Source organism: Petromyzon marinus, unplaced genomic scaffold (genome assembly GCF_048934315.1).
Source record: "Petromyzon marinus isolate PM22_M1 ecotype Great Lakes invasive population unplaced genomic scaffold, UKy_Petmar_22M1.pri1.0 PM_Scaffold_24, whole genome shotgun sequence".
Lineage (NCBI taxonomy): Eukaryota > Metazoa > Chordata > Hyperoartia > Petromyzontiformes > Petromyzontidae > Petromyzon > Petromyzon marinus.
The window spans coordinates 744117-771363 of record NW_027423213.1 but is presented as its reverse complement, the minus strand read 5'-3'; the positions used below and the strand labels follow the sequence as shown (position 1 = coordinate 771363).

At 46.2% G+C, this 27247-nt stretch overlaps 1 protein-coding gene across 5 annotated transcripts; it reads left to right on the top strand.

Moving 5' to 3' along the window:
* Nucleotides 1–27247, top strand: LOC142922998 (uncharacterized). Of its 5 annotated transcripts, none has more exons than XM_076063929.1 (4): nt 1–155; nt 6519–6654; nt 22750–23131; nt 25393–27247. In XM_076063929.1, the coding sequence occupies exons 1-4, from the start codon at nt 7–9 to the stop codon at nt 25647–25649; spliced, it is 924 nt and encodes a 307-aa protein (XP_075920044.1). In that variant the 5' UTR covers nt 1–6; the 3' UTR covers nt 25650–27247. The 5 variants fall into 5 exon arrangements, 1 of the variants encoding a protein (XP_075920044.1); XR_012940466.1 differs by lacking the exons at nt 22750–23131; nt 25393–27247 and adding exons at nt 5016–5063; nt 10811–12711 and having other exon boundaries at nt 47–155; XR_012940465.1 differs by lacking the exons at nt 22750–23131; nt 25393–27247 and adding exons at nt 5016–5063; nt 10791–12711 and having other exon boundaries at nt 47–155.

Here is a 27247-nt window from a genome sequence, read left to right as displayed (position 1 = left end):
GTATTAATGGTGGTAATGGTGGTTGACTATTACCCCTCCCGTGTCCTTACTTCCACCACCAGGTTTAAGAATCTGCCGGTGTCTGTGCTGGAGGTGGACGTCGGATATCTGTGCGGTCTGGAGCGGTGGACAATAGACTTCTGCAGCTCAACCAGGTGGACGCACTGGGCAGGGAGCAAGATGGGGGTGGCCTTAGAGACCCACTTACTCCCACAGAGAGCCATATACTCACTCACAGAGCACACTCACACAGAGAGCCAAAGTCTCACTGACACAGAGCCATAGGCTCACTCACATGGAGACACATAGACTCACTCACACAGAGAACCATTGATTAACTCATTGTTTTTATCGGTAAAGTCACGTATGTAGAAATACCATGAAATTATATTAAAATAAATCAAGCACGACGTTTCGACCGCAACACAAGCGCTCTTCATCAGGTGTAAAAACAGATGGCACATAGGGTGACATCAGCGCAACACATAGAGAGCGTTAAACTGCACGGAGGTAAATACAACAAGAAGATGAGAGACGAGAATTCAAAAAACCTAAGAAAAATTTACGTGATGCAAAACCAGTCGGCCAACGACACAGACACTTGCCTGGCAGACCACGAATTTCAGAAGAGTGCTAAATTTCGTGTTCATCCTCTGGGTTGAACATACCAGCATATACAGAGTGAACAAATACGAGGTATAAGATAGCAGAAATACATATACAGGGACACAAGAGGTAAGAAGAGGAAAGACGGACAGAGAAGCAAGAAAAAAGGGGCCGGAGGAATGAACAGAGGCTTAAAATAAGTAGTAGAGGTGGGGGGAGGGGGAGGGGCCGAAGAAAGCAAGGGGCACGGCAGCAGCCGAAGAGGGAGGGGCAGGAAAATGTAAGGGGACGCAATTAGTTTAGTACAGAATTGTAAAGGTAACTTCCCCGTAGAAGTGTGTTAATAAAGAATTAAAGCTTTCGTGACTGCATAGATTACTCATTGTTTTTTTCAGTAAAGTCACGTATGTAGAAATACCATAAAATTATATTAAAATAAATCAATCACGACGTTTCTACCGCAACACAAGCGATCTTGTGTTGCAGGATCTTTACGTAGGTAAAACAAATTTAAAGAAAATAAACAATTAAAACACGACGTTTCAGAGGCAACGCAAGCTTCTGTCTTCAGTTGGGACCAGTCACAGCCAAAATCGCTGCACCAAGTGGCGAGGCTCTGGGAACCTAGCGCTTAAATACAGGTTAAGGTAGGGGGGGGGGTGTGGGAGGGGCCATGTAGGGGGACTTTAGTGGGGTGCGGAGCTCAGTTAATCCGTCTTTTGTTGTGTAGAGGGTGCGGGGGATGGGTCACTGTGTGTGTGCAATATAAACAGAAAGAGGCTCTGCCAGGCTGTGCTGTAAGGGGAGGCAGTAGATAAAATGAAAATCGAAAAGTTTGGAAATAATATGTTTAGTATACCACTGCTTGAAATTGCTTTTAGTAATTAGTTAGCGTTTGGTATGATTTAAAACGTTTCTTCAGTGGTTGCTTAATTTGAAACCATCCTCTCAGTTGAAGTAATGCCTGTGTTTGTATTTGTTGTGTAGAGGGTGCGGGGGATGGGTGACTGTGTGTGTGCAGGACTGAGTTAATCCGTCTTTTGTTGTGTGGAGGGTGTGGGAGATGGGTCACTGTGTGTGTGCACTATAAACAGAAAGAGTATCGGCCAGGATGTGCTGTAAGGGAGCAGTAGAAAAAAGGAAAATAGAAAAGTTCGGAAAGAATATGTTTGGTATACCACTGCTTGAAATTGCTGTTAGAAATTAGTTAGCGTTTGGTATGATTCAAAACGTCTTTCCAGTGGTTGTTTAATTTTAAACCATCCTCTCGGTTGAAATTATTCCTGTGTTTGTATATCTGAATGGCTTCGTGGACAAATCTTTGGTGATAACCTGTAGGTTTACAAAGAACCTTGGTATCGGAAAAGACAATCTCATGATCACCCATAGCGTTGTAACAGTGATCAGCCACAGCAGATGAATTCGTTCTGCCGTGTTTCAAATCTGATTTATGCTCACGAATTCGGTCAGAGATATGTCGTTTCGTCAACAATAACAATCACCACAGGTACAGCTAAATTTGTAAACTCCGGGGTACTGTAAGTCAGGGTTGACATCCTCTCATCAAAACGTTACACCATAGGGCTCATTGCATTTCAGACCAACACCACTTGACCAGTGAATTAAAATTGGTACGGCTGGCCCTTAGGAGGAACGGATACTCTGACCGTACCATCCGCCAAGCTGTTTCTCCTACCATACAGAAACAACCACCTGATACTCCGATCAAAACCATCACACTACCTTACATAGCAGGCGTTACTAAAAAGATTTCCAAAATTCTAAACAAACATAAGATCCAAGTCCGGTTCAATACAGTACACAAAATACGTGATCTGATCCCATCCGTAAAGGATGTCATCCCTGACTTACAGTACCCCGGAGTTTACAAATTGAGCTGTACCTGTGGTGATTGTTATATCGGGGAGACGAAACGACATATCTCTGACCGAATTCGCGAGCATAAATCAGATTTGAAACACGGCAGAACGAATTCATCTGCTGTGGCTGATCACTGTTACAACGCTATGGGTGATCATGAGATTGTCTTTTCCGATACCAAGGTTCTTTGTAAATCTACAGGTTATCACCAAAGATGTGTCCACAAAGCCATTCAGATATACAAACACAGGCATAATTTCAACCAAGAGGACGGTTTAAAATTAAGCAACCACTGGAAAGACGTTTTGAATCATACCAAACACTAACTAATTTCTAACAGCAATTTCAAGCAGTGATATACCAAACATTCTTTCCAAACTTTTCTATTTTCCTTTTTTCTACTGCTCCCTTACAGCACATCCTGGCCGATACTCTTTCCATTTATATTGCACACACACAGTGACCCATCTCCCGCACCCTCCACACAACAAAAGACGGATTAACTCATCCCCGCACACACACAGCGACCCATCCCCCGCACCCTCTACACAACAAATACAAACACAGGCATTACTTCAACCGAGAGGATGGTTTCAAATTAAGCAACCACTGAAGAGATGTTTTAAATCATACCAAACGCTAACTTATTTCTAACAGCAATTTTAAGCAGTGGTATACTAACCATTATTTCCGAACTTTTCGATTTTCCTTTTTTCTACTGCCTCCCCTTACAGTACAGCCTGGCAGAGCCTCTTTCCGTTTATATTGCACACACACAGTGACCCATCCCCCGCACCCTCTACACAACAAAAGACGAATTAACTCAGCTCCGCACCCCACTAAAGTCCCCCTACATGGCCCCTCCCACACCCCCCCCCCCCCACCTTAACCTGTATTTAAGCGCTAGGTTCCCAGAGCCTCGCCACTTGGTGCAGCGATTTTGGCTGTGACTGATCCCACCTGAAGACGGAAGCTTGCGTTGCCTCCGAAACGTCGTGTTTTAATTGTTTATTTTATTTTAATTTGTTTTACCTACGTGACTTTACCGAATAAAACCAAAGAGTATATACTCACTTCTCTACGTGACCGGTAGTGCAAGATCTGACCATGTCTGTCCAGTGCTTGCCAGGTCACATTGGCTTCCTGTTGCCGAACGAATCGATGATAAGGTCGCACTCATTACACACAAAGTGCTTGCCACAAATGAACCACAATACCTTGCTGATCTCGTTAAGGAGCATACACTATCACGCGAACCCCAGTCACCATCGCAGCAGCTATTGACTCACCATAGAACAAAGATGGTCACTGCATTGCGCGCTTTTAAATGCTCTTCTGCGGCCGTCGGGAATGCTCTTCCGTCCGATATCATGAAGCCACTGGGAGCTATGCACTTTTAAATCTAGATTGAACTCTAATTTCTTTAGAACTGCTTTTTGTGTTTAGTTTGTTCTTACCCTGCACCTCCAATTACCGTACGGTGCGAAAAAAGTTCAATATATACATAAATACTCACGAACTGAAATTTCACCAATATCCTGTACAAAGCTATCTTTGTCTTTTGTGAATGTTTGGGTGTGTGTAAATGAGTGGTGCGAGTTTGCACTTACACCACTGAGTGATGCTTTTCGCGTTGTTAATCATAACCCCTGCCGGACAGATTTCCACGAGAGCCACTAATAGAAGCTCTCGCAGTAACGCTCACTAAACGCCAGGGTTATATTGTGAAAAACGGAGATTTTAATAGCAATGCATGCGATGTAACTTGGGGTAAAAATGTAACCGTAACACGGGGAGTGGTTTTTCACTGGATTCGTGAGTTGTGCATGCAGGGGGGGGGGGTTATAACCATGCACATCAAGGACGCATACACACCTACACGTTTAACAGTACACACACTCACAAAGTGGGGAGTGAGACTACTTCATAGCCAAAACCAAATCAGCATTTTGTCTTCAATCGCTGTTGCCGAGTGTAGGCACAAAGGCCAATAATGCAAAGCGGCCAGCAACAAACAGCACGATTTAATAAAGAATTAAAGTTTTTGTGACTGCATAAATTACTCATTGGTTTTTAATTTATTTTAATATTTGATTTATTTTAATATAATTTTATGGTATTTCTACATACGTGACTTTACCGAAAAAAAACAATGAGTAAATTATGCAGTCACGAAAACTTTAATTCTTTATTAACACACTTCTACGGGGAAGTTACCTTTACAATTCTGTCCTAAGCGTAGTGCACCCCTTGCTTGCTCTTACCCCTCCCCCCCCGCCTCTGCTGCGTTGCAGCCCTTGCTTTCTCCTGCTCCTCCCCCCGAATCTGCTGCCGTGCCCTCTCTCTCCGGCCCCTCCCCCCACCTTTACTTCTTATTTAAGGCTTCTGTTCATCCTTCTGGCCCTTTTTCTTTTTCCTTGCTTCTCTGTTGTCTTTCCTCTCCTTGCCTCTTGGTGTCTCTGTATATGTATTTCTGCTGACATGTACATCATATTTGTTCACTGTCTATGCTGGTATGTTCAATCCAGAGGTTGAACACGAAATCTAACACTCTTCTGAAATTCGTGGTCCACCAGGTAAGTGTCTGTGTTGTTGACCTGACTGGTTGTGCATCACATATTTTTTCTTAGGTTTGTTGAATTCTCGTCTCTCATCTTCTTGTTGTATTTGCCTCCGTGATTTGTTTTTTTACACCTGATGAAGATCGCTTGTGTTGCGGTCGAAACGTCGTGATTGATTTATTTTAATATAATTTTATGGTATTTCTACATACGTGACTTTACCGAAAAAAAACAACGAGCACGATTTAAGTTGTAATATATTAGAGTCAACACGTTTCAAGACATTGACCCATGATCTATCAAAGAACTTAGGACAAATACGATGGGAGGGAATTTCCCAGTGGAGCAGTGAGAGGGAAGCCATGGACTATGGTGTGGCCATGTTGGTATAATGCAGACGACATCAGCTCGGATACGAGTTCTATTTTGTGGAGGGACAAAGGGGCTCAGATATTACATTTAATATTAAGAGTGATTTTAAATATGCTAATCATTATATGTTCCCTAACTTTCCTGGTATTTCAGTAGTAGAGTAAGCGGCTTTGCAATCAGAATGTTTTGAGTTCAAACCCTGGTGGGGGTTGACTCATCCCATCATCCTTCATTGATCGATAAAGTGAGCACTACTTTGTGGGGAATTCCAGTCAGGTGAAGTCAAGTCAGTCTCATTTGCAAGTCGCCCGGGGTCAGAAAAATTATAAATTCTCGTTGAGCTATGATTGCTACACCGCCGCTGTCTACCCAGCCATACAAAGCACCACACGATATCAATACCGCTTTTCTTAAAAATAGGAACGTGGAATTATCACCACCACCACCACCACCACCACCGGAACAGGGCTGTAAGCAGGAGATAAGCACAACCTCAATGCTTATTTTAGGAACAAATAACTTTCACTCTAGACATATATAATGGGTGTCATAGACTGCATCAGTGCATCACACACGTTGCGTGAAAGATGAGCTAATCACATTGGTGGTTATCGTGAGGTGAGCTCACCGACTAATGACAAGTCACCTGGCGAGGAACTCACAATCAAAATAACCAACATTGTCTCAGTACAATGTAACACAGGCATGTCTCACTTAACGAATGAGATACGTTCGGTTGAAAATGCTTGATAATCAAAAACTCGTCGAACACTCATCATAACCCCATTAACTCCTATGTTAAAAGCTGAGCTACCTTTCAGCCCCAAAATGTTCCACTCTTGAGCAACTTTATTACCGTGAGCAAAACAATTTTTAATTTAAAATAAATTAATAAAACATCAAATGAAACCCCACACATGAAGAACCAGCCACCTTCCCCCCTACCCACCCTTCACCACCCACCCACCCTTCATCACCCACCCACCCTCCCTCGCCCACCCACCCATCCCCCCACCCCTCCCCTGACCACCCCTCCCCTAACAATCCCTAACCCCTCCACCACCCACCCCTCCCCTCTCCTTCCTGCTGTTACTGGAGGAAACTTTTTGGTGCCACTGCTGGCGTCAGTGGCTTGAGGCTGAGAGAGCAGCAGAGGAGGCGACACGGGGAGCCGGGCCGCGTGTGCGCGTGTCAGGGGCAAGACAAGCGGGCGACTCAACACTTCACAGCGTGGGTGAGTGTGGGGAGTTTGGTGCGTGGGGGACGGGTGGTGTGACACTTGACAGAGTGAATGCGGAGAGTTTGTGGTGCGCGGGGGATGGTGGGTGGTGTGACACTTCACAGCGTGGGTGAGTATGGGGAGTTTTAGATTTAAAGCTTTCGTGACTGCAAGGATCCATACTCTCTGGTTCTATTGGGTAAAGTCACGTAGGCAAAAAATAAAATAACAAAAATCACGACGTTTCGGCCACAACACAAGCGGTTTTCATCAGGTGAACGGACGAGACTGTCTGGAGGACAGTGCTGGAGTGAAAAAAGCCACGCTCAGATCATGACCTTTAAGCTGTGTGAGAAGAAACAAAGCGCCTTGACAAAGGAATTAGCATATTATTTAGCATTGAAATGGCTGAGTGATTAGCTTGTGACTGGTCACAGAAATGGCTATCTTAAAGTTAAAGCATACACATCCGCAAAGGCACCCCTTGACAAGGGAATTAGCATAGAATTTAGCATTGAAATAGCTAAGTTAAAGTATACACATCCGCAGAGGCACCCCTTGACAAAGGAATTAGGATAGAATTTAGCATTGAAATAGCTGAGTGATTAGCTTGTAACTGGTCACAGAAATAGCTATGTTAAAGTCAAAGCATATACATTCACCGAGGCACCTAGTACAAATCAAACAGGATAATTTAGCGAAACACAACCACGCTCAGACCGCAGACCTTTAAGCTGTGTGCGAGCAAACAAGGTGTCCTGACAAAGAAATTAGCATAACAATTAGCATTTGATTGGCCGATTTTAGAAAAGAGGTGGTGTACGTGCCGGTGGACTTGCCGTTTGGCGCGGGGGGGGGGGGGGGGGGAGTTTACCTATTGATGGTGTGAAAGGTAATTTATTAGAGCTACGAAAGTTTGGGGTACCACTACTTGAAAAATATACTGTACCATTGAAATTAGTTTAATGTTTAGTTCGATTTAGAACATCTTTCCAATGGTTGCTTAATTTGAAACCATCTTCTCGGTTGAAATTGTGTCTGTGTTTGTAGATCTGAATTGCCTCGTGAACAAATCTCTGATAAAAACCCGTGGGTTTGCAAAGAACCTTGGTATCAGAGAAAATTATATCGTGATCACCCACAGCGTTGTAACAGTGATCAGCCACGGCAGAAGAATTCGTATTGCCCTGTTTCAAATCTGATTTGTGCTCGCGAATTCGGTCAGAGACATGTCGCTTTGTCTCCCCGATATAGCAATCACCGCAGGTACAACTCAATTTGTAAACCCCGGGGTACTATAAGTCAGGAATGGCATCCTTAACGGATGGGATCAGATCACGAATTTTGTGTACTGTATTGAACCGGACCTGGATCTTGTGTTTGTTTAGAATTTTGGAAATCTTTTTAGTAACGCCTGCTATATATGGTAGTGTGATGGTTTTGACCGGAGTATCAAGTGGTTGTTTCTGTATGGAGGGAGAAACAGCTTGGCGGATGGTATGATCAGAGTAACCATTCCTTTTGAGGGCCAGGTGTACATGTTTTAAGTCACTGGTTAGGTGGTGTTGGTCCGAAATGCAATGAGCCCTATGGTATAAAGTTTTGATGAGAGAATTCTTTTGGGCTGGGTGGTGGTGGGAATCAGGTTTCAAGTAGGAATCTGTGTGGGTGGGTTTCCTGTAGACAGAATGCCCCAATGAGCCATCAGGTCTCCTCTCAAACAGAACATCTAAGAATGGTAGCTTGCCATCTTTCTCCACTTCCATGGTGAATTTGATGGCGGGATGTCTAGAATTTATGTGGTGTCGGAAAAGGTTCAGAGCTGGGAGGCCATGTGGCCAAATGATGAAAGTGTCATCCACATATCTCTTCCACAGGGAAGGTCTGAGGGTGGAAGTCTGGATGGCGTCTGATTCAAATTTCTCCATGAAAATATTGGCTATCACTGGTGATAAGGGGGATCCCATGGGGGTACCCTCATTTTGATTGTAGAAGGAGCCATTCCAAGTAAAGTAGGTGTTGTTGAGGCAGTGCCTAACCAGTGCAGGTGTGTCGGGGTCTAGTCCATGTTGGACCAAATTTTCAATTATTTCAATGGTATCAGGTACTGGGACCTTGGTGAACAAAGAGACATCGAAGCTGACAAGGATATTGTCAGGGGACAGTACGTCTTTGACCATAGAGACCAATTGGGCTGAGTTAAGCACTGCTGAGGCGGTCTTTCCAGTGAAAGGCAGCAAGGTATCTGACAGAAAACGGGCTAGTCTATAGGTAGGGGAGTTGATCGTGGATACGATGGGTCGTAGTGGGGTGCCTTCTTTATGAATCTTGGGAAGACCATAGAATCTAGGGGGTCTTGCAGCAGAAGGTTTTAGGGAGGGACGTTTAGTTGGGTCGATTAGGGAGGTCGAACTTGTGATGATCTTGTTGGTTTTTATCGCTAGGCTATTAGTAGGGTCATTTTTTTATTTTTAAGTAACTTCCATCGTTGAGCAGATTCTGGATTTTGTTGTTGTATGAATCTTTATCCATAATAACAGTAGCGTTGCCTTTATCGGCTGAGAGGATGACTATATCACTTCTGTTTTTTTTAAATTCGCGAGTTCAGAGCGTTCATTTTTGCTGATGTTACTAATGGGTTTCTTAGCATTCTTAAGAATATTGTCTATTTCAGCTCTCGCAACGTCTGCTTGGATGTGTCCTACGCCTTTGAGGGCTACATCGACCTGAGAGATGATATCATCTACTGGTATGTGTTTTGGGGTGACAGCAAAATTTAGTCCCCTAGTCAGTACTGTTTTCAGATTGTCCAAAATCGGGGTGCTACTCTGATTAATGACGATTTTGTTAACATCTAGTTTTGTTATATGTGGAACTGGGTTCGTCTTTGATAGGTGGTTGAATTTAGAAATCAGGTTATCGTTACATTTGACTGACAGTGACTCAGCAGAAGAAGCAGTCATGTTGTCTACGTGATTCCAATCAGAAGGTGATATTTTTTGTGTTAACATTAAATGAGCTTGTAGGAGAGTCCTGTCTAAAGTATCGAGTTCAAATCGGAGTAGCCTTATCCTCTCTGAGATTAAAGATAGGCTGGCCTTAAGCAGAATCTGTTTAGAATTCGGAGAAGATACAGCAGCAGAAGTGAGTGTGAAAGCGATGGGCATTACCTTGTGATCGCGGCCATTTCTGTGACCAGTCACGAGCTAATCACTCAGCCATTTCAATGCTAAATTATATTATAATTCCTTTGTCAAGGCGCTTTGTTTCTTCTCACACAGCTTAAAGGTCGTGATCTGAGCGTGGCTTTTTTCACTCCAGCGCTGTCCTCCAGACAGTCTCGTCCCTTCACCTGATGAAGTCCGCTTGTGTTGTGGCCGAAACGTTGTGATTTTTGTTATTTTATTTTTTACCTACGTGACTTTACCCAATAGAACCAGAGAGTATGGGGACGGTGGGTGGTGTGACACTGCACAGCGTGGGTGAGTGTGGGGAGTTTGTGGTGCGTGGGGGACGGTGGGTAGGTGGTCCAGACTATAAACCGCCTGTGTATGCTACACGGGGGATGTTGTATTTGTGTATGAATGTCTCTGTGTGTGTAAGATGGCGTAGCACGTGTGTGTGTAGGGAGGTCAGTGTGCGTGTAACTCAAATGAGTACCTGGGGCGGTGTGTAAACAGCGCACACAAAGGCGATCTGGCCTTGTTTTGACCACCTACCCCCTCGTGTACTATGCCGACCTTCATAGGGGATCAATGGGAGCACTTGCCCACCAGTCTGTGGAGCTACATGGGGGTTGATTGTGTTGGAGCTCGTGCTGTAAGTACGGAGGAGGCACGTGAAGGACACTGCTCCTAGGCAATTGGAGTCAATCCTCCAGCAACAACGAAGGGTAGAGACGCGACGCTAGTTGGCACAGTAGGGGGCAAAGGTGGTGCATCGGCCACTCATCTCAGTCATCTCGGTCAGTCGACCCGTGGCACCTGGGTCTGCCCCGTGACCTCCTGGCGGCGGGCGTTCGACACTTAATGTGGCCTTAACTTGCACCTAGCCTGGCACAAGCGTCGTGGTGACGTCACCGCCACTTCGTGGCGAATGGCGGCTGTTCTTGCTGTAGGCATAGAAGACGCGCGACCGTGGATCCTCTGTAGGGAGCGCACGTCTGCTGTAGGCAACGTGGAGCTGCACGAGCGGACACCGACGCAGCGATTTCCATAGCGAGCCACGAGTTAGGTGCTGGAAAGGAATCACACTCAAGCTGGGTGGATGAAGCGAGCACCACCATGGTGTGCTTGGCGTGTATGTTCAGTCGTGATTCATAATTTTATTCCATTGTGTCTCACACCTGCCCACCGTGTCTTGGCAGTTTCACATTTCTCTGATTTCCTTAAATGCACTTGCATTTTTTAGTTCAGAAAATTATATTGAGATTGAATGTCTCATGCGCAAGGATGCCCATGGCATCTGGGGTGGAACAATTGCACAGTGCTTTGCGCACTGCACTACGAACCCTTGGACTAAAATCAGAGGCGAGTGACAAATGAATCAGTCCTGCCCCCCTCGCTTCACCAACCTGCACTCGCCAGCGTGGTGAAGTATGGTAAAGCAAAAAAACACACAACCGACAGGGCTTAGGGTGCCAAATATCCAGCAGGGCATTACTTTGTTATCATATCCAGGTCTGGTTGTGGATTTGACTTTTTCTTTAGTTGTCTCTGATGCATATATGAGTTGGCGAGATGTCTCCTGCTTCATTCTGATGCATTATGCTTTTTTTCAATGCGTCTCTGCACTGGGCGTGTTGGTTGGATTTGGCGTTTGTCACGTGAGGTTCAAAACAAACAAAACGAATTTATTTACCAGGTAAAATCCACTGAGCTATTCGCATTTTCAGAAGCGACCTATCCACAAATTATAACTGAACGAATTGGCTTGTCATGTGGAAATTTGTAAACGGCCAAATAATCAAAACACATGCTTCTGAATGTGAAGGGAAAACCCGGAGGACCTAGAAAAAATTCACGCGACCACAGGAAGAACTTGCAAACTCCAGATATGCAGGCGTCAGGGATGGGATTTAACCCACATCCTCCTGCATACCAGGAAATGGAGATAACATCTCGCCACCACGGCGCCCTATGTTAATCTGACGCGGCATACTGGTACAGTACCTGGTGGCCTTGGTCACTTTACTGGTCTTTGCATCACTGTATTAGATGGTCAATCGTATTTTTACAGAAAGTGTCGATTTAAAAGTCACGGTTTTTGTTTTTGACTCGATTGGCTCCTACCTCCATATTTACAGACATTGTCAATAGGGGCTGAAGTCTGTTGCTCGTGCCCAGTCAGTCACATGAGGGAGTGATAAACCCCCACTGTTCCCTTCACTACATGGTGTTGCCTATGAGACTCATTCCCACGTAGAAGCCTGAGCTTATAATGACCATATACTGGAGTGGAACTTATCTCGTTGTAAATGGTTAAATGCAATTAAAGTCGCTTTTTATCAAGTGTGCCCAGCAACTGAGAGTCTTGTCTTTCATAGCACAGTTCTCGATTTGTTCTGTTTTGCCTGTTTTGTTGGTAAAGCTACGGTCTTGTTTATGACCCCTCCACTGGCTCCCAATTCATTTGTGAATCAAATACAAGATCACCCTCGCCGTCTTGAAAATCCTCACTGGTCTCACTTCTGCCTGCCACCCCCTATCATGGGTCGCCGTGGTGGCGAGATGTTAATTCCCGACCCTGATGAAATTTGAAGTTATCCCCATGGTCGTGTGGATTTTCCCTCCACATTTAGAAACGTGCATTGAAATTACTTAGATTATTTCTCTGCTATAAATTTCCACATGGTAAGCCGCTTCGTTGAGCTATCTTTAGTGGCCAAGTGACTTCTGAAAAATGTGTTAATACCTTATTCAACCATGACTCATTAGGAGGCCACTTATTCCCTCCTGGTACAATTATCTGAGCCTGTCTCTCTTGCCATCCACCTGATTCTCTTGTACCCATCACTGTCTGTTCTCTATGTATGAATGTAAGTGTAATAAAGCACTTCCATGACACTGTTGACTGGCGTCTCTCTTTATTGTATGGCTGCACAGCTCTGCTCTCTCTCTTTGGATGGTTTCACTCTCTCTTTGCCGTGACGCACACCCTCTCTGTCCCACCGCCGCAGCGCGTCTCCTTCTTGCTCCGTATCCGCCGCTGGCTGACGGCGTGCTGGGAGGAGAGGCGGTTTCGCTGGAAGAGCCGCCACGTGGCCGGTGGCGAGTAGAGGTTAGCAATGACGCAGTCCAGACTCCAGGCTTCCCACACTGACCAAGAGTCCTCTGACTGCCTGTCCTTATATTCTCCTGGCGGAGCAAGCCCCCTCGTTGAACCCTCTAGACTGTTCTCGCACGTAACCTCTAGCTCCGCCCGTCACCTTTGGCCCAGATGAATCCCACACTCCCGATTGGGTATTAATTTCCCAATGATGGCTTAGGCAGATACCCCTCGTCGTCCCCTAGATGGCGCTCTCTTACTACATCACCCCCCCCCCCCATGATGAAAAGACTAGCCGTCCCGGCTAGGAATCAACCTGAATACGTAATGGCAGGAGCAACACAATCCTGGTGGCAACGAGCTTTGGAGCATACATAACAAAGAAGAGAACATGAACGACAATGAACGCAAGAACAAGGAAGTAAGCCGAATCCCCAACACAGGCAGGGGGCACATGTGGAACGTTAACGATATCGGGGCATCATAGAACGGCCCTGCATGGGTTGGCTCGGCAGGAGGCAGGGCAGTCGGCGGAATGGTGGTAGAGTCTGCTGCTGCGGGCTGGATAAGGCGGGGTTGTCGTCCTTAGCAGCAGTCAAGGGTTCATGTGCTGTGGGCGGTAAAACAATCCCTCGGGGGATCAATCTGCAACTGCTCTGGCTCGTCGGACTCATCAAACCCCGGCAGGCCAATTTTTGGAGATGACGAAGCAACACGCGGAGGGATGGACGGTTTCAACCGAGACAGGTGGATTAACCAACGACGGCGACCTGCATGAATGTGCACGCACTGTGGATGCCTAACCTCAACCACTTGAACAGGACAGTGCCACGAACTGTGTAGTTTGGGAGAGGTGCCAACAGACACCTAAGGGCAATGAAGACAGGCCCGGTCGCCGACGGACCACGGCATGTCGCGGCTGGACCTGCGTGCACAATCCTCGTTGCGAGCCTGCATTTTAGTAGTGTTAACCTTAGTTGCCTCCCGTGCTTCAGAAATCTGGTGCAGAGAGTCCTGCACATGGTCAGGTAGGGTCCGTTTAGCGCCCCCAACAGTCGTGCCTAATTGGTATCAATAGGTGGCATGTTTTCCCTTCCGTACATGAGGAAAAATAGTGACAATCCCATGGAAGCATACGGGGCCATTCTATATGCGGCGAGCACGCTCGGTGCGTGTAAGTCACAATCGGCCTGTTTTTAATTGACAGTGTGGCAAAGCATGGCGGTCAGAGTATGGTTAATCCGCTCGACCATCCCGTCGATCTGAGGATGGTATGGCGACGTCCTGATTTTTTTAGTGCCCAACGCATGACAGACGTCACGGAGCAATTTATAAAATAAATAAATTGCGACCTTGGTCCATACGTAATTGTTCTGGAGCACCTTTGTCCATAACGTGCACCTTCAAAAACGCATCAGTGATGGAGGACGCCGATTGTTCAGGCAAGGGCCATGGTATTGGCTACCGAGAAAAATATTTCACACTACCAAAAGATATTTGTTACCTCTGGGAGTGATTGGGAATGGGCCCCAGTCTCGTTGATGCGCTTGACCGAAATGGATTGCAATGGCGGAAAACACCTCTGCTGCGGCGGTTTCCGCCGAGCGCAATCAGGGCAGGAACAAAGTTTGGAGACATCGGCCATCATGCCGGGCCAAAAGTAATCTCGTTGCAGCGTTAGCAAGGTTTTTTGAACACTGAGGTGCAACAATTTTTCACTATGCGACACATGAACCAACCCATCACGGAGAGCAACGGGGACTAAAATTCGCAATCGATCTGCCATATCCTCCCTCCACATCAAAAGGCCATCATGAAAAGCCAATCGACCACTGTCATCGAACGCAGAAAAGTCGTGTGTGTTCTGCTCGACGCCGCAAAGTAGCTAAGGAATCATGCTTCAGCTGCTCGCGCACCCACACGGAGCGTGAGAGCTTCAGGACGCTGGCAGCCGGCACATGAGTAGCGTGCATCGTAGAATCATCCACCGCAGATATGACAGTTCATGGAGGTGAAGTGACCGGCATACAACGACTTGTTCCAGAAGAACATGCGCAACGGGAAGCACGTGGCAATCGTGATAGCGCATCCGTGTTGCAATGATGGAAACCTTTGTGATAAATGACCTCGAAGGAAAATTCTCGTAAAATTTCCAGCCAATGAGACAATTGGCCGGCCGGCTGCTCAATCTTCAAGGAGTACTGGAGAGCTGCATGGTCAGTGCGGACAATGAATTTCCTGCCGTAAAGGTAAGGCCTATACTGACGCACACAGTAAACAATGGCCAAAAGTTCTCTTCTCGCTACGCAGTAGTGGCTTTCCGCTGGAGACATGACTGCCATAAGCGACTACTTTCTCCACACGGTTTTTTGATTGTGATAACACAGCGCTGATACCCATGTTGCTGGCATCAGTATCTAATTTAAACGGCAAGGAAAAATTTGGATATTCGAGCATGGGCGCATCGGATAAGCGACTGCGAAGGGCCATGAATGCCGCTTCCTCCTCCGGACCCCATTTAAATCTCAGATTTTTTGCAGTCAGCGCGTGCAGGGGTTTAGTGACCATAGTGAAATTTGGCACAAACTGACGGTAATATGACATGAATCCGATGAAGCTGCGTACATCCCCCACGCATGTTGGAGTCAGCCAATCGCGAACACAGGCAGTCTTTGCCGGATCCATGGAATACCATCGGAGCGAACTACGTGACCCAAGTAGCGCACCGAATTTTGCAATAGATGACTTTTTTTAGTTTTAATTTGAGGTTAGCGGAGTGCATCCTCTCAAAAACGGCGCGCAGGCGTCGAAGTTGATCATCGAACGTGCGACTAAGCACAATTACATCATCCAGATAAATGAGACAAGTGTCCCACTGCAAGCCAGCTAAGACGAGCTCCATCAAGCGTTGGAACGTAGCAGGAGCTACATTCAACCCTACCGGAAGGCAATTTAATTGAAAGAGTCCCTGAGGCGTGCGGAACGTGGTTTTCGGTTTCAACGAGTCATCCAGGGGCAATTGCCAAAACCCGGAAGACAAAATGAGAGTCGAGAAATACCGCGCTCGGGACAATACATCCAGGGAGTCATCCATGCGCGGGATCGGATACGTGTCGGCCACTGAAACTTTATTCAGTTATCGGAAGTCCACGCAAAATCTGAGATTCCTGTCCTTTTTCTTAAGTACGACTGTCGCGCCCCAAGGGCTGTTAGATGGGGAAATTTTATCAGCGGCCAGCATATCATTCACAGCGCGCTGCACGTGTTCCTTCTCCCCAGGGCTCAACCGATGTGAGTTCTGACGAAAAAGGATGTCCTCACCCATGTAAATGTGGTGGGACAAAAGGGACATACGTCCCAAATCAAAATCGTCTTTACTGAAAACGTCAGTAAATTCGCATAGAAGAGCACCCAACTCCCTGCGTTGGTCGGAAGACAATAACATTCTCTCGACGTAACTCCGCGATCCATCGATCATCTGAAACGGATGCGGAATGAGTCGCCCCAACCAATCAGCGCGACGCACCCTCGTCGTGGTCCGTAAAGGTGGTGGTGGCATGAGCCAGCACCGTATTGGCAGGAACGGCAACCTCATCCAGAACCCCATTCAGAACTTGCAAAAACGGGGCCTGTCCAGAACGAACTATTGTCTGAGCACCAACAAGTGTCAGACTCCGGGTCGCAGTATTAGATGGGGTCAGAAGGACCCCAGCCGCCGCATCATCGCAACGGATCCCTTTCCGATAACGCAATGGCACCAGCATCTGGGAACCCGGCGGAATTATAAGCATGATGTCCGCTAGCGCCTGCACGACAGCGCACAGTGATGAACGTGAGAGCGGAGATGGTAGGAAAAACAGCTTGGACCGGAGGGCATTTCCAGACACACCTGATCCACGATAATTTTAACAGGCATCCTCCCATGAAAATCAGTGCCTAACAAGCAGGGCACAGCTAAGGACCTCGAAATCAAGACCGGCCCTGACGCAGCAACATTACCAATTGCGATGTGGGCATCCACCTGGCCGATAATGCCCATGCTACCCCCATTAGCAGCAACGCAAGCGTCAAAGGCTGGTCGAACTCGTGAAATAGGAATGGACAAAAGCAGAAATTACATCAGAAATGATTGTAGCGGAAGCCCTTGTATCCACTAAGACGTGAACATCAATGTCCTGAATGGAGCCAGGTACCATCGAGGATCCCGCGGCCGCCACGACCATACAACTTGACAGCTTTTTCCATTGCGTTATTGAAACGGGCCAACCCTTAGCAACAGTACACGAATCACGTTTCGAACGACCCTGATCAGTGATATGAGATGCCTGAGGTGACGAATTAAGCCAGGAACCGGTGTATACCGACTCACCTGCATGAGAAGATGTTGGACCAATGGAGGAGTTGGAGCCAGAGCAGCAGGCGGAGTTGGAGAACAAGGGCAACCCCGGCAATCCCGCGCGAAGTGGCCCAACCGGCCACACCTGAAGCAGGTGACGAAAGGCCGTCAAACTGCCCAGTCGTCACCCCGATGTGGACCGTATGAATCCCGGCAACGTTGAGCATCACCCCGTCATCGATTCCAACGAGGAACAGCCACCACAAGATCACCCTCAGAAGGCGCATCGTCCGGAATGTGGACAACTTTGGTTGGTGACCAACCCATCGGCTCACCATCGCGACTAGGATTCCCAGTCCATGCAGCTATCTGGGCCCAACGCTGTAGGTTCTCGTGCGCGTTCAAGCATCTGGCGGCCCATCGAGACATCTGTGGCAAACAGGTAGAACCACCCCCATGTCCCTTGCCAAAGCCAGCATTCTTTCCATAACAAGAGAGTCGAGGACTTATTGCTTTACATCAGAGTTGGTGGCCACAGCCAACGCCATCAAAGCACTACGGTAGGCAAGGGGGACTCGGAACTCCACCGCCTACGCTGCATGAACTTTCGTCGAGTATTGGAAGGTGATTCTTAGACCTCAGCCATTTCAGCATACACATCTTTCAACGTTTTATTTTTCTCAGGAGGAATCGATCAAAACATCGCCAGCGCATCGTCATCCGAAATGGTCGGCAGAGTGGCTTCTTCCTCCAACCAGTGTACCGCGCTCCAAAAGCTCTGCCCAAGATGGCGGCATCCCGACACGTGGTCTCCGCAGCGTGTGTAATGGCGGACAGCACTAATGCGCCCACAATGGCAGCCTTTGACTCCGCAGTGGGACCCTCCGAGGCTCCATCCCGAAGCCTCTACTCGTCAACACCTCAGAAAAACCTCTTGTGGGCATCCTGTCACCGTAGATGACGCGACAAGCGACACCAGCTGGAGACGCACCGTCTGTAGCAAGTCCAGCTGCTCCTCCACTTATTGTGGCGAAGATGCCGCATCTGCGCCGTCCCTCTCTGGCGTGGTGAGCTCACTGGCCGTGGTTCCTTTGACCGCGACCTCGGATCCCGGGGTCCTGGGTCCCCGCCTCGTCGTCGGAAGATGCCACAGGTGGGTTCGTCTTCTTGAGATGCTTGGACATTTCGTTGTCTGCTGTACTTTCTTGTCTCTAGAAAAACCACTTCTGACTCCAGTTGTAATAAAGCACTTCCACGGCAACTGTTGACCAGCGTCTTTCTTTATAAAATGACTGCACAGCTCCGCTATCTCTCTCTCTCTGGATGGTTTCACTCTTTCTCTCTCTGCCGTGACGCACACCCTCTCTGTTCCACCATCGCAGCGCGTCTCCCTCTTGCTCCGCATCCGCCGCTGACTAGCGGCGTGCTGGGAGGAGAGGCGGCTTCGCTGGAAGAGCCGCCACGTGGCTGTTGGCAAGTAGAGGTTGGCTATGACGCAGTCCGGACTCCAGGCTTCCCACACCGACCAAGAGTCCTCTGACTGCCTGTCCTTATATTCTCCTCGGCGGAGCAAGCTCCTCCGGACACGCCCCATCGTAGAACCTTCTCGACTGTTCTCGCACGTACCCTCTAGCTCCGCCCGTCACCTTTGGCCCAGACCTTCAGACCGCAGCTCTTTCGCTGGCATTGACTCTTAATACCTCTCACACCACGGTTAATGGTATGGTTTACAACATGGAGTATAAAAGTGCCTCGCAGCTGTCTCTCTCCCCCTCCTCTGTTCTGACCATGGATGAACTCGTCCGTCTGAACGGGACCCATAGCTATCCGTGTTGCTAAAGTTAAGGGTAAGAATCCACCCATTTTTCGCCATATAGCATTGTGATATATAACAACTTATTGTTGGTAGCTTAGCTGATTGGAGAATATAGAGTGTATTGATAACATTGAGGTAATTTATATTTTAGCATTTTTATTGGTTCACTATATAGTATTCATTATAAATTGTATTGTATACCCAGTTACTGTGAATAGCTCAGATGTGTAGGCCTTAACTTCAACATAGCCATTTCTGTGACCAGTCACAAGCTAATCACTCAGTTATTTCAATGCTAAATTCGCCTAGTTATTTCAATGCTAAATTCTCCTGTTTGATTTGTACTAGTTGCCTCGGTGAATGTATATGCTCTGACTTTAACATAGCTATTTCTGTGACCAGTTACAAGCTAATCACTCAGCTATTTCAATGCTAAATTCTATGCTAATTCCTTTGTCAAGGGGTGCCTTTGCGGATGTGTATGCTTTAACTTTAACATAGCCTTTTCTGTGACCAGTCACAAGCTAATCACTCAGCCATTTCAATGCTAAATTATATGTTAATTCCTTTGTCAAGGCGCTTTGTTTCTTCTCACACAGCTTAAAGGTCGTGAGCTCAGCGTGGCTTTCTCACTCCAGCGCTGTCCTCCAGACAGTCTCGTCCCCTTCACCTGATGAAGGCTGCTTGTGTTGTGGCCAAAACGTCGTGAGAATATTATTGTGTTATTTTATTTTATCAATTTATTATTTTATTCTCATTATACGTGACTTTACCGAAAGAACCAAAGAAGATGAATAATATTGGTCGCGAAAGCCTACATGTTAAACTGACCTATGTATGTGTAATGTAGCTCTCAGAGACGTTGTCTTGTCTTCTGTATATCTATTAAGAATAAAATCCAATGACAATTCAACACGTAACCGCGAGTGACTCCGTACACTTGGGTATTGACACAACTCTATTCTGAGACAACATAGCTTCCAATCTCTAGACAACTCGCAGGCGATGGAGACGACCCAATCCAAGGCGACGACTACGGCAGTTCCCCAAACCAAGCAGCCCCAAGCCTCCGTTCGCGCTCCTACTTATCCTCGCCCGGTCCGGCCACGCCCTCATTCCCGAATTCTCCTAACCACACCTGGCCCTGCCGATCACCAACCTTATTACACTTTCCCGCCAATGGATCCCGTGCTTCCCGTTACGTGACCCTGTCAATGCTTGCTTGTCTCATTAATCATCATTAGCTCGTCCATTAGTAACCATGGTCCCGGGGAACCATACTGTCTCACTATCGATCCACATTGTCATTACACATTTGTGCATGGTGTGTGCGTATAAAAAAATAATATTTAACAGTAAGTTGATGTGTTTGTGCGTTGATGTGTGCGAGTCGCTGTATGTGTGTATGTCGATATGTCTGCGTGTAAATGGATGTGTGTGTGGCTCTATGTGCGTGTGTGAGTCGATGTGTGTGCGTGGGTTCATGTGTGTGTGTAAGTCAATGTGTGTGCATGTAGGTCGATGTGTTTGTGAGTCTATGTATGTGTGTGTAAGTCGGTGTGTGTAAGTCGATGTGTGTGTGCGTGTGTGTGAGTCGATGTGTATGTGATAGTAGATATGTCTGTGTGTTAGTCGATATCTCTGTGTGTGTAAGTACATATGTGTGTGTGTAGGTCGATGTGTGTGTGAGTCTAGGATTTGTGAAGAGCTCACAAATCCTTGAAAGATGTGGCCAAAGTACCATCGGTGAGCTCCTCTGGCGGGCAAGGCTGCGTTGGCTGGTCATGTAGACCGCATTCCCAGCCACTGTATGCCTAAACAGCTTTTGTTTGGCCGGATAGAGGGGGCTAAAATGGCGCGGCACGGGCTAGAGTAGAGATGGAGTGATGTGGTACAGGAGGACGTGGAGCTGAGTGAACTTGCCAATGACTGGTACCAGCGGTGTCAAGATCGGCCTCAGTGGAGGAGGCAAGTGAAGGACGCTACTGGGCAGTAGGAGGCAGTCCCCTCCAACAACAACGGAGGGCGGAGGAGCAACGCTCACAACAACGAGCGGAGCGCCGGGTGGCTAAAGCACAGCAAGTTGGCACAGCAGGTGGCACAGGTGGTGCATCAGCCAGTCATCTCAGTCATCTCAGTCAGTCGACCCGTGGCACCTGGGTCTGCCCCGTGACCTCCTGCTAGCGGGTGTTCGACACTTCACGTGGCCTCAAGGTGCACATGGCCTGGCACAAGCGTCGTGGTGACGTCAACGCCACTTAGTGACCAATGGCGGTTGTTGTTGTGTGTCTGTGAGTCGATTGTGTGTATATGTCGATGTGTGTGTGTGTAAGTCGCTGTGTGTGTGCGTGATTCGATGTGTGTTTGTGTCAGTCGATGTGTGTGTGTGTGTGTTAGACAATGTGTAATGGGTTTGACGAGAGTAGAGACGATCCGTAGAGGCAACACGTTTATTACAATAAACGGTACAGTACAGTAATGTTAGTGGTCCCTAACACTACCTGGGGAGGTATGGCCTCTGGGCTAGCATGCGCTATCACTGGGACTACGGCTGTCAGCCCTCCGGCTACAGGGAACCTAGGGGAGGCTATGCTGACCCAACCCAGCCAAGGTACGGGTCCGACCACTGGCCAGCTCAGTCCCGGCCCTTACAAGGGGAGCGGGTCAACGGGTCCTCAGGGTCCTAGGATAGCAGGCCTTCGGGCTTCTTGGTAGGTGCCCTCCCCCCCACCAAACGCGTGTGAGTTGGTAGGGTCGAGCACGTGCTATGTAATAAATAAATTAAAACAGCACTAAATCGCTAATTAAACTACTTTAAAGGTATACAATACTTTTAAGGTGATGGATGCGAAATCGGAATAGCGCTGGCTCAGCACGGGGCTTATGGCGTGGTACCTGGCATTTGTTTTACACGTAAACCCCACGGTTTGATAGCCACACAGGTAAACAATGACATAGGTAACATAATGAACATCACAGTAACACTGACTCTGCCTCATGCGTGTACTTTAAGTTTTGGCTTCCCCACACAAACATACTGCACCTCTACAAAGATCATGTTAATTAATTTCAGTGAAGCGTATGTGACATCATACCACTGCTAGACAACTTCAGAGCACCCCCTGCCCATACATTGAGAGCATGGGAGTGCCCACTACATAGGGACCACCCAGGATCAAACCTGGCTCCCACCCTCTGCCGTTCCACCTCCATCCTAATCGTCACTCAACTAGAGGTGACGCTATCCCGATCAATGCACATTACAGCGCAATTAGCCGTCTGCGTGGCATCACGATGATCGAGGCAGTGAGCACGTGGTGTCACGCAGCTGCTTAATCTGCTAAACCTGTGTGGTGTTTTGAATTAGGTTAACATTTCACTTTTTTTCGTAGTGTTGTGTTCATATGAATGTTCATATGCTTGCACCGAAGAGTATTTTGAGATGCCTAAGGTGTTTCGATGCTATTTAATGTATTTACATAAATTTAAATATCAATTTTAAGCTTACATTACAATTTAAATAACTCAAAGTAATCACAATCAAATACCTCAAGTCACAATTGTACCTAACCAAGACCTCAGATTTTAGTAGCAGCATTTTATTATAATAATTATTATTCTTTCCCATACCTGGCTAAAATTACACGACTATGCTTACAGGTGATACGTGGTTTGTTTTCATTTTCTTCAGGTGACTGCATTTGTCGTGATGGCATCAAAAGATCCTGCATATGAGATCATTAGAACCAACAAAGTGAAACTGCAGGAATACCTCCAGGCGAAGTCTTCAGAAGTGCTTGACCATTCACAACAAGCAGGGATAGTCCTGTACAGTGAATACGCGTCCCTTAAAAGCAAGACTGACCCCATTGCACGAACACGGGACCTGGTTGACCTGGTGCTCGACAAGGGAGAAGAAGTGTGCATGAGATTCATTGAAGCCGTGCTGGTGCCGCTGAGATCCGAGATCCCTCCCTTGGTTCAGTGGATATCACAACATGAGCAGCAGCTCAACGTGATGGGTGTCGATCTGAGCAGATCTGCGGGTAAAGCCATCCCAGGAGCAGCTTCTCGTGAGTGATGCTAAACTTCACATATCCATTCACATGTCTCTGTCAAGTTTAAGTAAAAGATTGCTTAGAACTGATATGAACTGTCATTTGATTTTCGCAAACTGCACCAAGCTTGCATATCAACATCCCTCTGAGGAGGAGGACATTCATATTCCATTCCATAGCAGGGTATGTACAAGGGATCAGCAATTTGGAGGAAAGGATGGATGGATAATGGAAATGTGTGTCAGTATCAAAACATTACATCCACACTGGACCCCAACATTCCTGAATTTCTGTCCTATCCTACACCTCCCTTTCTTTGCAAAAGACTTCAACATGGTGATTTTCTCTAACCTCTTCAAACACATACATTTTATTTGAGTTAAAAGAATATAATGAGCTATGAAGCTCTCTTTCAAGTGTGAAGCCCAAGATGTGTGGCCATGGCAGCAAACCCATCTGCTGCCATGGTCTCCATGACTTGGTACAATCCAGATTCCACCAAGTCCATGTCGTTGAAACTGTTCCTCTATGCAGGGTAAATGACCACCTCTTTTAAATTATGGAAGCTGCTTCTAGTTCTTGACTTTTGGGCTGCTTTGGATACCGCACACCACTTCATCCTCTTGAATCGGCATGGCTACGCAGGCATCCCTCACACTTCCCCACTGCTTCTGCTTCACCCTCTAAAAGTGAGCCATATTTTTCCAAGCAAGGACTGCCTTCCGTTCAGAAGCCCCCATTCTATGGTGTTCCACATGGCTCCGTCCTTGGCTATCTGCTCTTCTCAGTACAATGTCTCCTCCTTTGTGGACATTTTTTACTCCTAATTTTTTTATATTGACTAGCTATCACTGCTATTTCTAAGGACACCCAGCCTTTTATTGCCATTGACTCATGAAACGGAACCTACTCTATCCTCTTAACTCTTTAAAAATGTTGACACTCCTACTGATACTCCTGCTGTTATGGAGTGACTCATGCAGCCAGCTATGGCTGCAAAGTTTGGTAGTACATGTTATTTATATCGTTTATTGTAAAATTTCAATCAGTTCTTATGATCACTGTTCCATTGCTTTTATAGCTTTCTTTTGGTGATTTCGAAAACGTTTTGGTTTAGCCATATTTGTTTGTTGTAGTACAGAGTTAGACTGATAACTTTACTCTAAATTGTCTTATGGTTGTTATTGTTTGACTTGCATCCCACTGGGATTTTTGCACACAGCATTGATATACAGTGCTTTTTCTGGAAGACTTTGCTGTTTTTTCCTGGATTTTTCTGTTTGCGCGTAGTCACTTTAAGATGTTTCTTTTTCCTGTTTTTATTTGTTGCGGTTGCACCCGATTCAAGAGCCGAATGGCTCACAGGGCTATACAAAATAAATGAAACTGAAACTGGATTGGTTATAATTCACTCCAGATTAAACGTCAAATTTGTATCCCTCTCATTTAGAAAAAAAGTCGACGTGATTAAATGACTCTGAATATATGATTCCCGAGAGATTAAAATAACATCAGATACAGAGGTATCACGGTTCTTATGGTCAACATTGCCCAAGTGGTGCGCCTCTGGGTTCAGTGTTTACTTGGAAAGCAGATGGAAGTTGTTGAGCAAATTTGCTATTGGAAATCGACACTCCCCAATGTAGTGGATGCCACAGTGCTTGCTGATGATGCAGTAACCAGATTATTTGAAGTTTAAGTGAACCTACGATGCAACACGTGGGATGCTACGAATTCTGTAATTCATGTGGCTGTTGTGGAGGTGAAAGCACTTCATCTTCTCTGCTGCTAGGACCGTGCCTGGTGTACTGCACTCAACCACAGTGTAGCCCCCTTGCTAGGTGATGTAGGCCAGCTTGAAATGGAAAAGGAAACACAACCCCAATACCAGTGAAATATATAAAGTAAAATTCAACATCCTAAACAACAAAAAATAATAATTGTAGGACAAGGCAGCAGTGCATTTTAGACACAAATTGATAGCATTAGGTTGGGATTATGCTGATGTACATCGTAATTTCAAATGTGGTGGTACTATCTTGTTTCACATGCAAAACAAACAAGACAAGTGGTGGTAAATTTTTGTTGAGATATGTAGAATACACATCGGGAAAATGTCCACACAATAATTTGTGATGTACATGATGGCAATACATTTTCCATGATGAAATATGCTTTTTTTACGTAGTTTATTTTAAACATATTTGTCTGTTATAGGAATGTTTTTTTAGTGTAAATGAAACTAATTTGTTTTTTAAATGATTTGTTTAATTTAGATAACCCTGGTGATGATTACAGAGAATTCTTGCTGAAGCTGACATCATTAACACGAGACTACAACGCACGACCTGGAGAACCTGCAGTATTTTTGCTGGAGAGAATGGTGAAGCCAATTCTGGTTCCCTACTACCGCCATCAAGAAACCAAGCAGCACGAGTTACTAGCGAGAGGCAAACAGCACAAGGAGCTGATGAAGAGAGCACAGAGAGAAGGGATGACTTACAATAATATCTTTGATCTCATTGGAAAATAAACACACCCCCGACTGGTTATTGTAGTTGGGACTCCAGGCAGCGGTAAAACCATGTTGAGCAAATTCATTGTGCACAGCCTGCTGTCAGGTGAGAGAGTGTTTGCACGACGCTTTGAGCACATCGTGCTCATAACGTTCAGGGAGATAAATGATGTTGGAGAGGTTTCACTCGCAGAGCTGTTTTCTGTGCTGCACTCATGTTTGGGAAAAAAAGCGGATGAGGTTTACGCAAACCAAGAGAGAACCCTTTTTGTTATGGATGGGTTGGATGAGTTTGGAAAGTGCCTTCACTATGCCAATGCTTGCACTGATCCACGTAAGACGGCAACAGTAGAAGGCATCATTGCTGCACTAGTGAATGGAAACCTCTTGCCCAAGGCCTCGGTCTTGATAACGACCAGACCTATTGCCATGGCGCAGCTGAGTGGAGTGAATGTTGATCGAGCTGTTGAAATTGCTGGGTTTTCCCATGAGGATAAAATATAATTTTTACGCAATTTTTACAAAGATAGGAATCTAGCAGAAAGAGTACTCAAGCTCCTGCAGGAAAATGAAACAGTGAATACATTGTCCCAGAACCCTTCATTCTGTCATATAGCAGCCATTACACTGAAGGAACATTTACAAAAGTCTGATCATTCTGAGATTATCCTCAAATCAATGACCGACCTCTTCACACAATACGTGTTTGGGCTCGTAGAACACCATGGACGTGGCAGCCACGGAGCCAAGGAAATTTTATTGTCTCTTGCAAATATGGCTCTGAAAGGGGTTCAGCAAAACATCCAGGTGTTCAGCCAAAAAGATCTAGAAGAGTGTGTTGTTAGTTCTTCTGAACTAGGAAGTACATTCATCAACAAAGTGTTCACATGTGAGGGCATTAAACAAGGGAGTTGTTTTGATTTAAAGCTTTCGTGACTGCAGTAATTCATATTCTTAGTTCTTTCGGTAAAGTCACGTTTTATTATTTTGTTGTTTCCCTTCAACGTGACTTTACCGAAAGAACTAAGAATAAGGAAGTTGTTATTCGTTTTCACACTTAACAATCCAGGAATTCTTTGCAGCAATAGCCATGCATTTGACACATTCAACACGGCCAGTGAGTGACATAATCAAAGCTATTGAGGACAGCAAAGATGGGAGGTTTGATGTGTTTCAGAGGTTTTTTTGTGGACTAGCATCAAGCACTCCATGGATGTTCTTTGAGGGTATCTTGGATCCTCCATCTGCAGATTCTCAAAAGGAAATAATCGAGTGGCTCAATCACAACATGGAAAATCAGAAGGTTGACAAACACAGGCTCATCAGTCTCCTGCACTGTGTGCACGAGCCGCACGACCGCAAGTCCATGAGTGATGCCACTCGGTCCATGACTGAGATAGACCTGTCATTCACAAGGCTGTCCCTGCCAGACTGCGCTGCCATCACCTCGATCCTGCTGCATCGAGAGGAACCTGTGGAGACACTCACGACATTTCGTCGTGAGAATTTTCCCGAAATAACCAAGAATACGAATCCCTGCAGTCACGAAAGCTTTAAATCGAAATTTAATGATTGTGGAATGTTCATTTCTTGCATTAAAGTTGTTTTTGCTCTGA

Coding starts and splice junctions, on each gene's coding strand:
- LOC142922998 (XM_076063929.1), top strand. CDS start 7: ATGGTGGTAATGGTGGTTGACTATTACCCCTCCCGTGTCCTTACTTCC. Junction 156..6,518: donor GACTTCTGCAGCTCAACCAG/GTGGACGCACTG, acceptor CTGTTACTGGAG/GAAACTTTTTGGTGCCACTG. Junction 6,655..22,749: donor CTCAACACTTCACAGCGTGG/GTGAGTGTGGGG, acceptor CATTTTCTTCAG/GTGACTGCATTTGTCGTGAT.